Genomic DNA, 16,837 nt, shown 5'->3' with positions numbered 1-16,837 from the left:
CACCAAGGTTGTAGCACAGATTAGGGTCTCAGGGGTCTGGGACCACTATAGACAAGATAACAGGGAGTTGAAGACTTGGTCTCGTGAAGGGTGACCTTGGAGAGGTGCGAAACTTCTAGTAGATTTTTTTCCTCCTGTAAACTGCTTTTTCAGAACAAGAAAATGTTTCTCAAACGCCCCCCAAAGTACTCTCACATCTCATTGGCCAGAAGTGGGCCACATATCCATTCCTAAATAACAGTCACTTGTTATTTGGATTGTATAATTTCCTTATAAATTTAGAAAATATCATCCTTTAGTAAGATCCAGCAAGTAATATGAAGGGATGTTAATACTGAATGGCAAGGAGTTGGGCTGAATTTCTGTAAATTACACCTAATAACCACACTTGTGCACGGAGGGTTAAACATAAGCATAACAGATGTATCTATATTCATTACACTGTGAAATTTCCCAATCTATAGTTTTTAAATGTCCAGAATAACCACCACACTAAATGAGGTAATTTGCTTAGAGATAAATGTGAAAGGAAAAGAAGACATGCGTAAGTAGTATGTTTGGATAATTATAAACAATTGAGCATCCCAAGAAAATTTCATAAGCATATTTTTAATGACTGATTGACTCCTAGGAGGCAGTTAATTAGCTAACATTTATTTGCTTTTCCCACACTGCCTCTCTCCAACTTGTGGGATTAATAAAATCTGAATGAGTAAAAAAACAAACGTCTTGCTTCTCAGGAAAGATGGCCTGGTTTATCCAGCCAGATTACGGGATGATGCTACCAGCTTCAAGGGGCAGGAATACTCCAGAAAACCAAGCTCCTTGGCCTCTTGTGCATCTAGAGCCGTCCTTCCCCTGGCAGGTCCTAGGTTTCCTGAAGCATCACTGTGGCCTCGAGCTAGGCCGGATGCCTAAGCAGGCGGAGTCCCCCTGCTCTTCCCCCTCTTCCCAGAGGCATGTGATGCTCACCTGTGGGAGGCCTTAGCTCTTCCTTGTCTTACCATCCCACTGTGCTGATGTGTGGTTTCTGTGTAACAGATTCATATGGTTATCTTTTTCCCCTGATATCGCACAGGCTGTTTCATCTTACCTGTTCTCTGCCTCTTCCTTCCCCAGGGCTTATTTGTGCCTCCTCCTGTCCCACTAAGATCAAACTTGTTTATTCCCTGGAGTGCCATTCTTCTTTCTTTTCTCTGTTCAAGACTTCTGACAGCTCCCCAGAGCAGCCCAAACATCATGTGCACATGCAAGGAAAGGATGGGGTCGGGGAGGGTAATTTCTCTCAATATCAAGTTTCTGGGGTATCCTCTTAGAGAACCAGAGACTGTGTAACAAACTGGCTTGTCAGCTTTCTACATAGCAGGGCTGTCATGTGCACCATACATGATTTACAGGTTTTCAGGGAATCAGAGTAGACAGGTCTTTTCATGCTCCCAGAGAAGTGAGCACAAGTGAGGGTTCCAGCTGAGCACAGGCTTTACTCATTTGAACAGGCTCCATGCTAAGAAATGTAATCGCCTGTCTACAACACTTTAATTTTTGGTCCAGGTGAGAGATGGGGTTGCCCATGGAGGAAAGACAGGACATCTGACTTTCTCATTTCCATCCAGGTGAAAAGAAACTTTAACGTCATATCAGTTCATAGTTTTCGAAAATGCCTGGGGTGGGGCTATTAATCTGTCTATATTAACTGAAGAAACTATTGTTGTTGTTGCAGTACTGAACTGTGGTAAGATCATCCTTTTCCACCAGATGGGCAACTACAAGAAGGTACTCTTAGAAATCTGGTCAGCTGAGTGAGTGCATAGAACCCCATGGTCACTGACTGAGGTGATGCATCTCACCTGAATCATTCTCACGTATCTAAGCTGCATTAAGTTTCATGACCTTATGTATTTCTTACATATGACCTGATTCTTAGTTGTCATATTGAAGAGATAAATTCAGTTCAGTTAGTGCAGCACTAGCTTAGGGAGGAGATGGCAACAAGGTAGGAGAGACCGTGTGAAGGTTAGGGCCAGATCATGGCAGATGTGCACACACAGTCTGTGACTTCCCTTACTGCATGTGTTTGAACGGCCTTTTCAGGGAGAGGAGGATTGTTTGTTTATTTACTTGTTACTGTAGTAGACCCTAACTTTAACTCAGTGTTGTGTGTGGAATGTTTACATGTGCCTGAAAAACAAGGGAGAAGACTTCAGTTTTAAATCACTTATCACAAACATACCTATTTATACTTTTGTAGATGATAACATTTTGCATTTCTGTGAATAGCCTGGATTGAGTTATGCATAATTCAGAAGCACTCTTCACAGTGTATGTTGATAGATTTTAGATGACAGGTACCTGTTCCTATGCAGGGAGATAGTTTTGAAAGCACTGGTCACAATTCATGCATAATTTCCTTCATGTTCTTTGATTTGGCCCTTCTCTCAAGAATATCCTCAGGCCAGGACTATTTATGCAGCCCTTGAAGCCTGCCTTTGTCAGGTGTCTCTGTTACAGGAAGCCAGGAGGCAGCAGGACCACCAGAGCCTCTGTTTCCTGGAGATCTTTTGCTGCTGTTGAAGATTCATTTCTGCAGAGGAGTTGTGAATGGAGACTGTGTTTGTCCTAGAAGTCACAGAATTGTGTCACTAAAAACAAAACAACAAAAAAAATAGAACTGAGTTCCCTTGTGACTCAGTGGGTTAAAGATCTGGTGTTATTACTCCTGTGGCTCTGGCTACTGCAGTGGTGTGAGTTTAGTCACTGGCCTGGGAACTTCCACATGCTCTGAGCATGGTCAAAAAAAAAAAAAAAAAAATACAGCCAAGTTAGAGAACTCACTCACGGATGCTCTAGTTACTCAGGATGCTCCAGCAGACTGACACCTACCAAACGAGGAACCAGGCACCTCTTTGTGTTACTTTTAGAATGGGCCTTCTATTTTCTTTCCAATGTGTGTGATTTTTAGAATTCTCTCATATATGCATAGTATTTTTACAACCGAAGAGTTGGCCTAACACCTTTCTGCAGGTGAGGAGGCTGAGACCAGAACAATGAAAGGCCTCTTTCCAGGTGGCAGAGGTAGGATGAAACTGCTTTCCATACATCAAAAAGATATTCATTAATTACCTAAGATATAAACAAAGGTGCTTTGTGATAGTGACAAATAATTATTTTAACAGTATGATTTTAACAATTATTTCCTTTTGTTGTTGTTGGTTCAGAAAGTCTGGGCCCCCAAATGCATCCGTCTAATGGGTGTCCTGTTCTCTTAGTCTTATTTTCCATTACATCTCATTATACTTCAGAAGGAGCTACTTATTAGAAATTCTTGGAATTCCTGTCGTGGCTTAGTGATTAACAAACCCGACTAGCATCTCTGAAGACGTGGGTTTGATCCCTGGTCTTGCTCAGTGGGTTAAGGATCCCGCATTGCCGTGAGCTGTGGTGTAGGTCACAAATGTGGTTTGGATCCCACATTGTTGTGTCTGTGGCGTAGACTGGCAGCTACAACTCTGATTCGACCCCTGGCCTGCGAACCTCCATATGCCATGGATATGGCCCTAAAAAGACAAAAAAGAAATAAAGAAATTCTTAAGCCTGGCCTTCTGGTTTTTCTTTTCTTAAACAGGTTTATTGAGACATAAATAAAATACCATAAAGTTCACCTGTTTAAGGTACATAATTTCCCTTCATCCTGGTCAGCACTTGACATCATCTCCTTTTGTTTATAGCCATTCTAGTGAGTGTGAAGTAGTGTATCTTGTGGTTTCGATTTGCATTTCTCTAATGACTAATGATGTTGAACATCTTTCTATGTAATTGGCCATTCTTATATCTTGGGAGATACATCCAGTGAAATTCTTGGCCCATTTTTTTAAATTGGATTTTTGTCTTATTATTGAGTTGTGAGTTTTTTATATGTTCTGCATGTTTTTTAGATGCATGATTTGCAAATAATTTCTCCTAGACTGTGTGAATGTCTTTTCATTTTCTTGAGTATCCTTTGATACATAAAAGTTTCTAACTATGGTGAAGTCTAATTTATCATCTTTTTGTTTATCACATGTGCTTTTAGTGTCTTATCTAAGAAATCATTGCCTAACCCCAAATCATGAAAATTTACTCCAATGTTTGATTCTAAGATCTTTTTAGTTCTGGTTTTTACATTACATCAATGCCTCACCTTGATTTAATTTTGTGAATGGTGTGAGGTCAGAGTCCAAATTCATTATTTTGCATGTATGTATCAATTACCCCAGAACCATTGTCACCTTGTTGAATTATATTTGTCCCTCTTTTGAAAATCTGTTGACCATAGATACATGGATTTATTTCTGCATTCTCAATTCTGTTGTATTGCCCTACATGTGGATTAATTTACCAGGGCTCCCATAACAAAATATCACAGATTAGGTGGCTTAAACAACAGAAATTGTGTTTCCTCACAATTCTGGAGGTTGGAAGTCTAAGATCAAAGTGTTGACAAGTTTGGAATCTGAGGCCTCTCCTTGACTTGCAGACAGCTGCCTTTTCACTGTGTTCTCATGTGGCCTTTTCTGTGTGCACATATCCCTATGGTAAAAGATGGTGCCCTTAGAAGAGCACTGGTCTTACTGGATTAGAGACCACTTTAACAGCTTCATTTCAACTTAATCTATTTAAAGACCTTACCTCCAAATTCAGTCACATTCTGTGATACTAGGAGTTGAGACCTAAACTTATGAACTTGGTAGGTGGGGAAAGGGCACAATTCAGCCTGAAACAGTATGTCTGTGCTTATGCCAGTACCACACTGCTTTGATTTCTATAACACTGTAGTAAGTTCTGTTATCAGGAAGTCTGAGTCCTACAACTTTGTTCTTTTTCAAGAATGTTTTGGGGAGTTCCTTTCATGGCTTAGTGGTTAACGAACCTGACTAGGATACATGAGGACTAGGATACATGCAGGTTCAATCCCTGGTCTTGCTTATTTATTGAAGTATAGTGGGTATCCTTAGTGGGTTAAGGATCCGGTGGGTTAAGGATCCAGTGTCATCATGAGCTGTGGTGTAGGTAGCAGACACAGCTCAGATCCCGCATTGCTGTGGCTCTGGTGTAGGCCTACAGCTGTAGCTCCAATTTGACCCCTGGTCTGGGAACTTTGATATGCCATGATACAGCTTGAAAAAGCAAAAGATAAGAAAATTAAAAATTAAAAGAATTTAAAAAAAGAATGTTTTGGCTACTCTGGTCCTTGAATTTCCTTATGAGTTTTAAGATCAGCTTGTATGAGTTTTAAGATCAGCTTGTAGATTTCTGTAAAAAATCAAGCTGAGAGGTGATAAGGACTGTCTACAGTCTATAGATCAATTTGGGTAGTACTGCCATCTTAACAATATTAAGTTTTCTGATCCATGAATATAGGATGTCTTTCTGTTTAATTAGGTCTTCTTTCTTTTTTTGTTCTTTTTGTTTATAATTGTCTCCCTCAAGACCACTACTAGTTATGGATATGGGGGATCTTTCTTGTCTGCCTTCAGTATTTTCATATTTTTAATTCTTTTCTTTTATTCGTACCCATTTCAGTTTGCTCAGTTCTCTCAAAACCTATCTCCTTGTGCCTCTCTGGGTATTAGTTCTGTCCATTCTCACTCTTGGTGCCATTGACCTGTGAGTGACCTGCTATAGGTTAAAGTCAAGTCTAAAAGAATGAGGTCTCTGTCATCTTGCATGGTGTGGCCAGGGGGGATATACTTTGGGTGAAATATGGAAAACATAGCTAATTTGAAATAGCAGATGCTTTTTTAAAAATTTATTTATTGAAGTATAGTTGATTTACAATGTTGTGCAAATTTCTGCTGTACAGCAAAATGACCCAGTCATATATATATATATATTATTTTTCTTATATTATCTTCCATAATGGTCTATCTCAAGAGATTGGATATAGTTGAGGAATAACAGATGCTTTAAAGCATGTTCTAAGTTGTCTGAAACTCCTTTCCACAAAGATAAATCACCAGATTAACTCATATGTAAGTTCTACATAGAGAAATAATCTTTCCTGATTTATTTGACCTTATTGCCAGCAACTAAAATCATAAGCTCATTGCTCAACTAGAGAAACCGCCCTGGGAAATATAGCAAAAATGTCATTACATTCAAATATCTTTATGGGTGGTGACATATTTAAGACGACTTAAAACTCAAACTGGAGTAAACTGTGGTTCAGGCATCCAGGATGGAGCCAGGTGGTCACTGTTGTGGTATCAGACAGGTCCCTGCATCACCAAGGACTTGAATTTGCTGAGCTGTATGTGACTCCAGAATACCGCCAGACAGCACAGCCATTCTCAAAATCTGTGGTTTCAGATTCCCCCCAACTTGCAGCTATGTAGTCATTTCCAACCCCAATCAATCCTTGCTTAAGGAGCACTCTTATTTCTTGCCAGCTCTTGACCATTTATGTAAATTTATGGTTTTCTGCCTCCCCTATCTTATAGTTCCTCAGAATACAATTCAAGTGCTTCTTGGATCTGTGTCTTCAGGGCTGCAACCCCAACAAACCTCCAATAAACACCTCTTTATTTCAAGTAGATCTCCATTTTTGGAGTTCTTGGTTATCCTAGGTAGTAATAATCTTGTCTAGGTCATTTCCTCTGAACAAGTCTCATTCCTTAGCACCCTCTTTTCCTTTGCATAACAGGTTTAGAATGTGCTCAGTTTCAAGTGAGGGTAACCTACTTGAAGCAGATAAAGCAAAAGGATATTTTACTTGCTCTAGTAACTAGCTGTCTCCAGGAGTCTGACCCTGAACTTGGGAACCAGGGATTTGGATAGCAGCACAAGGACTGCTTCTCCATTTCTTAGGTCTCCTTTGAATTGCCTTCCACATGAGACAGGTTACTCTCTAGCAAAAGCAAAGATGGCTAGGCTTACATCACCCTACTGCCCTGCTTGTTTAGCTGGGAGGAGAGAGAACATATGTGAGCCTCCAAAAGGATGCTCATTGGACTTCTGAACTAGTCACTGTGGCTGGCCTGAGTCCCAGGCACCCATAAAAGGTAGGCAGAGCCTTATTCAAGTTTCCAAGAGAAGGAAAGATGTAGTTCCTAAAGAGAAAGGAACAATGGAATAAAAAGAAACTTATTGGCCACTAGTAAGGCCTTATGTGTTTGTAATTTTTAACTTAACAGGCCTTCATCATTTTCATAGGTTAAAAGACCCTCGGTAACTAGAAGATGTTTATTTCTTGAAGAGGAAGATTCTGGGCCAAATGGCCACAATGCTTGGAAAAATCTATCTCATCAAGCCTTGCCTCTCCGCCCACTTATACCACCCACAGAAAGCTCTGTTGCCCTCAATCAAAGTATTGTTTATGGGGGACAGAGTATCATTAGGTAGTCCTATGTGTTCTGACCAGAATGGACCTTCTTACAAATGACTGAATACAAGGGTTTTATTGCAACTATTAAAATATCTGGATTGCTGTTCCTGCCATCTGTGCACCAAAATAGTATCTGCCTCCACAACTCCTTTGCTCATGGGTTGCAAACCACCACTAGAAAGGACAGAGAAGTTGCTCATATATGGCTGCATGTTTTTATCATTGCTTTTCTTCCCCAAAAGTTCTTACTTGTTTTTTTTGCATTAGGTTGCTGTCAGAAAATATAAAACCACCTGGTTCTACAAGAACTTCTAGTGAATGAGGAAGAGAATCCAGTAGATAATAGAGATGATTAGAGTTGCTTAGCAGGCATTTGCTACCAAGGAGATGAAATAAAGCAATTAATTACTTAGAGGCATCTAAACAGCAATTGGTAGTACACATTTCTTTGTTCAGTGCATTTGAAATCTTTGTTTTTTTGCCTCCAAGAATTGGGGGGGGGGGGTCTGATAATAAGAGTATTAGGTTAACAAAAAGTCTTTGAAAATGTTTTTCTTTTTTAACTAACTTGTCTTTGTTCCTTCACTGGTTGAACAAAAAGTCACAAATATATTCAAATCACCCTGAATTTACTGAAAACTTAAATGTATAAAACTGCTAAGGCATAGTGTCACTGTGAGGTTAAAATTCATTCAAAATACATTATCCATCCCCACATAAGAAAATCAATGTTGAATTTCACTTTAAAAGTAACTTCAATAGTACCTTGATAAATTTCTCCAGTTTTTCTGATTTCTGTGTATGTGTTTCACTGCAGTATACTTCTGTACAGTCCTCAAATACAAGTGGCCCTCTATATCTGCAGGTTCCACATCCACAGATCCAACCAGCTGCAGATGGAAAATAATAAAGGAGTTCCTGTGTGGCTCAGCAGGTTAAGTAACCAGCGTTGTCACTGCAGTGGCTCATGTCACCGCGTGGCACAGGTTCAGTCTCTGGCCCAGGAACTTCCACGTGCTGTGGGTGTGGTCAAAAAAAAATAAAAAGTAAAAAATAAATTATAAAAGAACAATCTAGAAAGTTCCAAAAATGCAAAGCTTAAATTTGCTGAGTGCTGGCAACTATTTATATAGCAGTTACATTGTTTTTACGATTTACAGAGCATTTCTATTGTACTAGCTGTTAAAGCAATCTAGAAATAATTTTTTTTTTTTGGTCTTTTTAGGGCCCATCCAAAGCGTTAGTTCCCAAAGTAGGGGTCAAATTGGAGCTGCAGCTGCTGGCCTACACCACAGCCACAGCAACCCAGGATCTGAGCCAAGTCTGCAACCTACACCACAGCTCATGACAACACCAGATCCTTAACCCACTGAGTGAGGCCAGGACTGAACCCGCATCCTCATGGATACTAGTCAGGTTCATTACTGCTGAGCCACAACAGGAACTCGGAGAGATGATTTAAAGTACTGAGGGAGAATGTACAGATGTGCATAGGTTATATGGAAGTACTACAGTATTTTATATAGGGCCTCAAGCATCTGAGGATTTTGCTATCTGTAGGGTCCTGGGACTAATCCCCTACAGAGAGTGAAGACTGACTTAACATAAACCCCCCAGAAAGAAGCAAATCTTTATCAACTGCCCTATACAGCCCTGTATTTGCCAAATTTATCTTAGTCCCTGAAGCATCAATAATCTCATTTTGTTGATCTGAAAACAGAAAGCAGTGTCAGTAGCTTTCCTGTATCATACAGGGTTCTAAGTCCATGTGACTCCCAGACTTTTCTTTTTCAAGGATGTGTGTTCTCTCTCTGCTTAGCATATAAGAAGTCTCCAGAGGTCGACTGCCTCAGTTTAGATCCAGATCTACCACTCACTTGCTAGGGGACCTCAAAGCAGTTAAAGTTCTTCTGTGCCTCGATTTCCTCATTTCTGAGAAAGATCATACATGCATAGATCTCATAGGTTTTGTGGGGATTAAATGAAGTAATACCTAGACCACTTAGAATATAAGGCTTACCCACCGTTATCTAGGTGATAATCATTAGCTGTTGCTGTTTACATCTGTTATTAGTGTTATTATTACCATCGCATCATAGCAATTTTTCTGTAAACATCATGGATGTCCTGTATCAATCTAAGCGTGTCTGGGTGACTTCTCTATGCAATGTCTAAAACTTCATTCTTTTTTTTTTTTTTTTTGGTGACTCAAGAGCCAGTGTTCTTTATTTTATCTTATTTTATTTTTTGTCTTTTTGCCTTTTCCAGGGCCGCATCCGCGGCACATGGGGGTTCCCAGGCTAGGGGTCCAACAGGAGCCACAGCCACGGGCCTACACCAGAACCACAGCAACTCGGGATCCAAGCCACATCCGCGACCTACACCACAGCTCATGGCAATGCCAGATCCCCAACCCACTGAGCAAGGCCAGGGATCGAACCCGCAACCCCATGGTTCCCAGTCAGATTCGCCAACCACTGCGCCACCATGGGAACTCTTAAAACTTCATTCTAATCTGCATTTTTCCATTTGCATTCTTCTGGACAAAGTACAGAGAGGTATTTTAAGACTTAAAGCTGGTATATTTTTTTAACCATTTGCTTGACCTGTGAGACTACTTGGTAACTGAGGCAAACTCCTTATCAAGGAAAAAAACAAAAAACAAAACAAAACAAAACACTAAAAAACCAGCCCAATTGTTGACAGTGGTTTTTGTCTTATTTCCTATTTTTCTGTTATCTCTTGGTTGCTATTTTTTTTCCTTTTCTAAGTCGGGGTACAACTGATCCTTCTGAAGGGACCTTTTGCAGAATTCTCAATTGTAGGAGGTTTCTTTGAACTTGGGTTTAAATTTTAATTTGCAAGAAAGTTGAAGCAGATGAATTTTCTCATTGTGAAACAAAATGAATGCCTTGATGATATATTTGTTTTTCTTAGCAGGCTTCTGCCATTAAGATTGATGCTTGAGGATATATTGTTAGATCTTGTGTGGAACAGAAAGTTATTACTCATAGTTTAGCAGATTTTAGCATACTTGCACTACAACATGGAATATTTTACATTTAATACTGCGCCATTATCAGATGGCATTTTCATACTGAATTACAACAAAAATTTTATGCTACTAACATTTAATGAAATTTTAATAAGGCTGTGTTTTGATGCTATTATTCAAATAATGTGTTTTGAATTACTTTCCTTGGAATATATTTGCATTAAAGAGGAACTCAATTTGATTTGGTTCTTTGAAGAGTTTACCCACTTTCTGGTAGCTTTAAAAAAGACAAAATGGGAAACTCAGTTTCTTCTTTGCAAGTCACTAAATAGAAAAGGAAGGCTGGAGTTCCCATTGTGGCGCAGCAGAAATGAATCTGACTAGGAACCATGAGGTCTGGGTTCCATCCCTGCCCTCACTCAGTGGCCTAAGGATCCAGCATTTCCTTGAGCTGTGGTGTAGGTGGCAGACTCGGCTTGGATCTGGCGTTGCTGTGGTGTAGGCTGGCAGCTGCAGCTCTGATTAGACCCCTAGCCTGGGAACCTCCATATGCATGGGTGCGGCCCTAAAAAGACAAAAAGACAAAAAAACGAAAGAAAAAAAATTTTTTTAAAGAAAGGCATTTGCTAAGATCCGTGGAAATAAGGCAGCAGACTGCAAATGGTTTGAGTTAATGAAACAATTCATGTTGGTTATTAAAGTTGCACTATGTGTGTGTATATATATATGTATATATATATATATATATATATTTTTTTTTGCACATTTAATAGATTATAAGGGATGCTACCCTTGGGTTCTCCTAACTTTCACATTGAGCCCTTAAGGCTGATCTATTAAGGCAGTCCATGATTGCAGTTCTTGGTCAGGATGCCTAAAATTAAACGGCAACCTCTTGAGAGCGCATATCTTTGTTGGTAGCTTTCTCTCACCCATTTCTGCTAAAATTCTGGTTGTGGGACCAAGGCGATTTTCATGAGCATGTGCTTTATAAAAGATAAACTCCCTTGACCAAGCAAAAACACTCCAATTAAACGTGATTTATGGGGCGGCTTCGCGAAGTTGTCCAGCTGATGGTATTTATATGTACACAATATCGACACTGAAATAGTGAAAAGGCAAGTCTGTTGTTACCTTTGTTTTTAAAGAGACTGTTTTAAACAGGCTTTAGAGAAAGTAACTCTTGGGAAACGGTTAGGAGGGATTGGTGAAAGCAAACTAGTCCTCATGGTTTTTCATTCCTTTTACATCTAGTTTTGAATGGAAAAGAAATGCTTTCACTTTCCTTTCACGCTCTCCGCGGTTTTTCTCCCACATTCACCTTCGGAGTTTCCTTCACCTAACAAGTTCCGACTTGAGAACTCGTCATACTTACTCTCAGTAGTCCTAGTCGCTCTGTTAGGGGCTTTGTTTCCTGTTCTCTATCTGCTTGGCTTGGTAAGGACAATCCTTAATTATAATAAAAGAAGCCATAGGGACCGCCAAGGCTGAGCAAAGACCCCACTTTCCTGACTGCCAAAAGGCCACTGCTCCGACCTACCCACAAGACGTGGCGCGAACTCCGTGACGTAGCGCGCAGCCCTCTTGACGCAGCGCGCAGCCTCCGTGAGGAACTCGCGCCCGTGGCCCCGCCCCGGGCCGCCGGGACCAGCTGCGCGCCTACCCGCAATCTCGCAGCCGCCGGTTACTGTGAGTCCGCGCCGTCCGGGGCCCGCCGCCGCGATATGTCGCAAAAACCGAAGAGTCGCGGCCGCGCCGGCACCCAGGCAGAACGGGAGCGGGACTGGGGAGGAGGCGGCGGCGCAGAGGAGGTCCCGAGCACGTCCCGCGGGCCTTCCTCGCAGGGCGGCCGGCGGGCCGAGGCCTCCCCAGCGCCGGGGCCCCGGTCGCAGAAGCAGCTGGAGCTGAAGGTGGCCGAACTCGTGCAGTTCCTGCTGATCAAGGACCAGAGGAAGATCCCGATCCGGCGCACCGACATCCTGAAGCACGTGGTCGGAGACTATAAAGACGTCCTCCCGGAGCTGCTCCGGCTGGCAGCCGAGCGCCTGGAGTACGTGTTCGGGTACCGGCTGGTAGAGCTGGAGCCCCGGAGCAACACCTACATCCTGGTCAACACGCTGGAGCCGGTGGAGGAGGACGCCGAGGTGCGCGGCGACCAGGGCACACCTACCACCGGGTTGCTGATGATCGTGCTGGGGCTCATCTTTATGAAAGGCAACAGCATCAAGGAGACGGAGGTCTGGGACTTTCTGCGGCGCCTCGGGGTGCACCCCACCAAGAAGCACCTGATCTTCGGGGACCCCAAGAAGCTTATAACCGAGGACTTCGTGCGGCAGAGGTATCTGGAGTACCGGCGCATCCCCCACACTGATCCTGTGGACTACGAGCTCCAGTGGGGCCCACGCACCAACCTGGAGACCAGCAAGATGAAGGTGCTCAAGTTCGTGGCCAAAGTCCACAATCAGGACCCCAAGGACTGGCCGGCTCAGTACTGTGAGGCTCTGGCTGAGGAGGAGGCCAGGGCCAGACCCCCAACAGGTGGCCCAGCCCCTTCTTCTTGAAATCTGAGAGACTCAGAGGGACTCCAGGGGGGGGTGGGGGGCGTGTGTGTGTGTGTGTGTGTGTGTGTGTGTGTGTGTGTGTGTGTGTGTGTGTGTGTGTGTGTGCATCTTTCTGCTAAAGCTTCAATGTGCGTAGTTTTAGGATGTGTTTGCCGACTTATATTGCAAGTTCCTTGGTTCCAAATTTTCACCTATAAAAATATTAACGGACGATTTGTTTTGATTTATTGTCTGTGTTTTTTGGTATAAAAATCTCGCTAGCTTTCTAAAGCTAATTGGAAAACTTTGTACCATGATCTGGAAATAGATATTGAAGAAAGAACACGTCAGTAAGTTGCTTTGATGTCAAGGAAATAAAAGCACGAAATGGCTCTTACCTGGCCTCTTGACGACCCCACTTTGAAAGGAACAATAAAAGTCTATAAATTGAAACAATAAAAGTCTATAAAATGTAATTGCCTATATCCCTTTTTAAATTTAGCATAGCTACTTTTAGAATGTATTTTTTATGTATGTAAGCGTTATGAATCATTCTAAGTAATGTACATGCTGTATTTTTCCCAAATAACTTTACCTCGATAATTACTACTAGGTTGTGTGGCTGACTTTTAGTTACATTTATTTTTTTCCTTTTTTGGCTACTATAGTTACAATAAATACTGTGTTTTGAAGCAGCATTGTGCATTTTTTTAACCATAAGTCGAGAAATTAATTTCATGACTGAAAACAGGCATCTTAACAAAAAACACTTTTTGCTACATAGCATTAAGGTAAATAGTGTTTTGTGGAAATTGTTTTATTTGTGTATGTGCATATCACGATGTAAAATGTATTTCTTTCAGTGGGTTACAGAAAAGATAAAGCCATTAGTGATTAACCATGCCTACCTGGGAAGCAAACTATCTGGATTCAGATTCTACTTCTGCATAACTAGCTATATGAATTAGGCATGTTACTTAAGATGTATACAGATTTTTCCTCACCTGTAAAGTGGGTTGATGATGCCTGTATTGTGTGTGATGTGATACTTAGATATGGAAATATGTGTGAAGTTCTTGGCACAATGCTGGGTGTGGGGGATTTTAGTTGTTGCTCTGTTCCTTAAAAGTTTGTTTAAATATGTTTTTTATTCTTGGTATGGAGCAACAAAAAAAATTTTTGAAGGTTTTCTTTCATTATCTATTTAGTTTTCAATTTGTCCTATTATTTTGTAACTTTGATCACTTTGGTTAAGGTGGTTTCTGCCATTCCTCTACACTTTGAAATTTTCCATTTCCCTTTGTAACAAACAAGCAACTTGTGTGGAGACAGAGATTTTGTAAATATTGTATTCCTCACCAAAATTTCAGTTTATTCACTTTTATCTGTATAGATTCATTATAGTCTTTTATTGTCACGATTTATTTTGATACCCAAATTGTCCCTGTTTGCCACTGGGAGCATTTTAAAGCTGGCTTTTGTGTCTTCTACTTGCCCCCATCATTCTTTGAGCAATTCCATACTTTCTGGCACAAAAAGATCATTCAGCCTTAACTTGAATTTTCCCTGCCACAGACCTCTCAGCCATTTTCTCCAAAGAGCTCTGATTCCTTTTGGATGGAAACGAATTCAGAAACAAGGTTGCCAGGTTTCCTCATGCCTTCTAGAAGTATCCTTGCTTCTAGCCCTCTACATGACAAAGTTAGTCTTTTTGTCTATTTGTATATCTAGCTATCATCTACTGAAAACTATGACATTACATTGATAATAGCATATCCATTCTATACCGTAGTGTTTATTATGGTTTTCTCCCTTGTTCTATCTGTACTGTTCTATCTGTACCTAACTTCTCGAACAGTAAGAAATTCATATCCTTTAATCCTTCTAATAATTATTTGATCAATTGCCTGTAAATAACCAGTCTCTTCTGGCTGCCACACCCTCCTGTGTGGGATGCCCTTTCCTCCGTACTGGGAAGCTGACATCCCACCAGAACTGCCCTGGGCATCCACCCTCCTTCTAAAGCTTGGGCTCTAGCACCACACCCTGAGGCCCTTGCCTTTCAGTCCCTCTCCTGCAGCACACAAAGCAAAATGACCTGCTCTGCTCCACCCAATGGCTTTAGCACTGAGTTGTTCAGGAAATCGAAAACACTGTTCTCATCTCATAAGTGAGTTGGGGAGCATTTACTTTACCACGAACATAAGGATTAAATGTTTTTGAAGGTTTCTAGGAAAGCCATGTATGAAAGGCTCTTGGAATGGTGTTTCTGATGGGTAGATTTTTGCTACTGATTTTGTATCATTAACAGTCTGTTCAGGTTTTCTCTTCAAATTAGTTTCGGTCACTTGTATTTTCTATAAAGTGTTTTCATTTTTTTCTGGAGTATTAACAAAGTTAGTATTCTCTTTTGATTTGAACATAATTCTGTTACATCTTCACTTATGTCCACTGCATTTACAGTATTATTTTTGCTTTCATACCTTTCTTTTACCCTCTTATAGCCAGTTTTCCTTGGAGTTTTATTTACCTTAAGAGTACTCTTAAAATTCTTTTGTTTTATTGATCTTTACTGTTTCCTTTAGAAAATTTATTGCTTTCTATTTTCTTTTACTTTGCTTGAGTTTGTTCGGTGGTTCTTTTTCTTATTTCTTAAGCAGGATAGTCTAAGAATTCCCCACTGTGGTGCAGTAGGCTAAGAATCCAGCTGCAGCAGCTCAGGTCACTGTGGAGGTGAGGGTTGACCCTGGTCCAGTGGGTTAAAAGGATCCATTGATGCCACAGCTGCAGCATAAGTCAGCTGTGGCTGGTATCCAGTCTCTAGCCTGGGAACTTCCATATGCTGTGGGTGCAGCCATTAAAAAAAAATAACAATAATAAAAAAAATAGCCTATTTTTTATTCCTAATTTGTTTAAGGCAATATATTTTCTCCTACTTACAACTTATATTCCAGAAGTTCTGATATGGAGTGTATATGTTATATTCAATCCTAAATACTTCCCAGTATCTGCTATAATTTATCTCATTTATAATTTCAAATGAGTGATTTAAAATTTTTTTCAAATATTTGGATTTTGAAACACTAATTTTTTCCTCTCTCTCTCTCTCTTTTTTTTTTTTTTTTTTTTTTTTGGCCACAATCACAGCATGTGGAAGTTCCCAGGCCAGGATCAAACCTGTGCCCCAGCAGTGACAATGCCAGACTCTTAACTCTCTGCGCCACAAGAGAACTTGAAAAACACTATTTTGTTGTTGGTGGTCTCTGGCTTTTAAAAATTGCTTTGAATGAGATAATATGATCCATGTAAAATCAAATTTAAAATATTTCTTAACCTGTGCTCTGTGATCTAATGTGGTCAATGTTTTTTATCTTCCAATTGTCCTTAAAAAAAATAAGTTAATTTTATATGTATTTTTAACATGTTCATAGTATGTTTATTACCTAAAGCTCATTAATTGTGTTCAAATATTATATACTCTTACTGATTATCCTGCCTATTAAATCACTCTTCAAACAATGATAAAAAATCTCCCATGATTTTGTAAAATTCTTGTCGTCTTTTGCTTTATATACTATTAGGCTATGTTTGTAGAGACTAAGCAGGTTTAGCATTATGTGTCTTCCTGATGAGTTGTTTTTCATAAAACTACCCTCTTTATCACTAATAATGCTTTTTTTCCTTAAAGTCAATTTAGTATTAACATATCTTCTTCAGATTCCTTTTTTTTTTAATTTTCAATGCTTTAGAAATAATCACACTTATGAAAGTAGGAAGATGATGTAACAGGTTTCAATACATGGACAATCTTATTTCACCTGTATCATCTGTAATGAGATTTTCTGTTTTATCTTGAGTCAGTTTTGGTAGTTTGTATGTTTTTCAGAATTTATCCGTTTTACCTCGATTATCTAATTTGTTGGTGTACAGTTGTTCACGGTA

The 16,837-nt window shown here is 40.3% G+C and overlaps 2 protein-coding genes across 4 annotated transcripts in view; both read left to right on the top strand.

Annotated features, from left to right (window-relative positions):
* Positions 1-16,837, top strand: part of ENTREP2 (endosomal transmembrane epsin interactor 2) — a 472,203-nt gene that overhangs the window by 302,240 nt on the left and 153,126 nt on the right. The gene's annotated exons all lie outside the window — the stretch shown is intronic.
* NSMCE3 (NSE3 component of SMC5/6 complex) lies at positions 12,005-16,424 on the top strand. Its single transcript, XM_005659809.4, has one exon. It carries the CDS (start codon positions 12,080-12,082, stop codon positions 12,914-12,916), a length of 837 nt encoding a protein of 278 aa, XP_005659866.1. The 5' UTR covers positions 12,005-12,079; the 3' UTR covers positions 12,917-16,424.

This window comes from Sus scrofa, chromosome 1, assembly GCF_054392235.1.
Source record: "Sus scrofa isolate SSC_HxYL_T2T_F1_AM1 chromosome 1, Sscrofa_HxYL_maternal_Yorkshire_Landrace_v2.0, whole genome shotgun sequence".
NCBI classification, from domain to species: domain Eukaryota; kingdom Metazoa; phylum Chordata; class Mammalia; order Artiodactyla; family Suidae; genus Sus; species Sus scrofa.
Note: the sequence above shows the minus strand (reverse complement) of the source record. Positions and strands in the feature narration are given on the sequence as shown.

Coding starts and splice junctions, on each gene's coding strand:
- NSMCE3 (XM_005659809.4), top strand. CDS start 12,080: ATGTCGCAAAAACCGAAGAGTCGCGGCCGCGCCGGCACCCAGGCAGAA.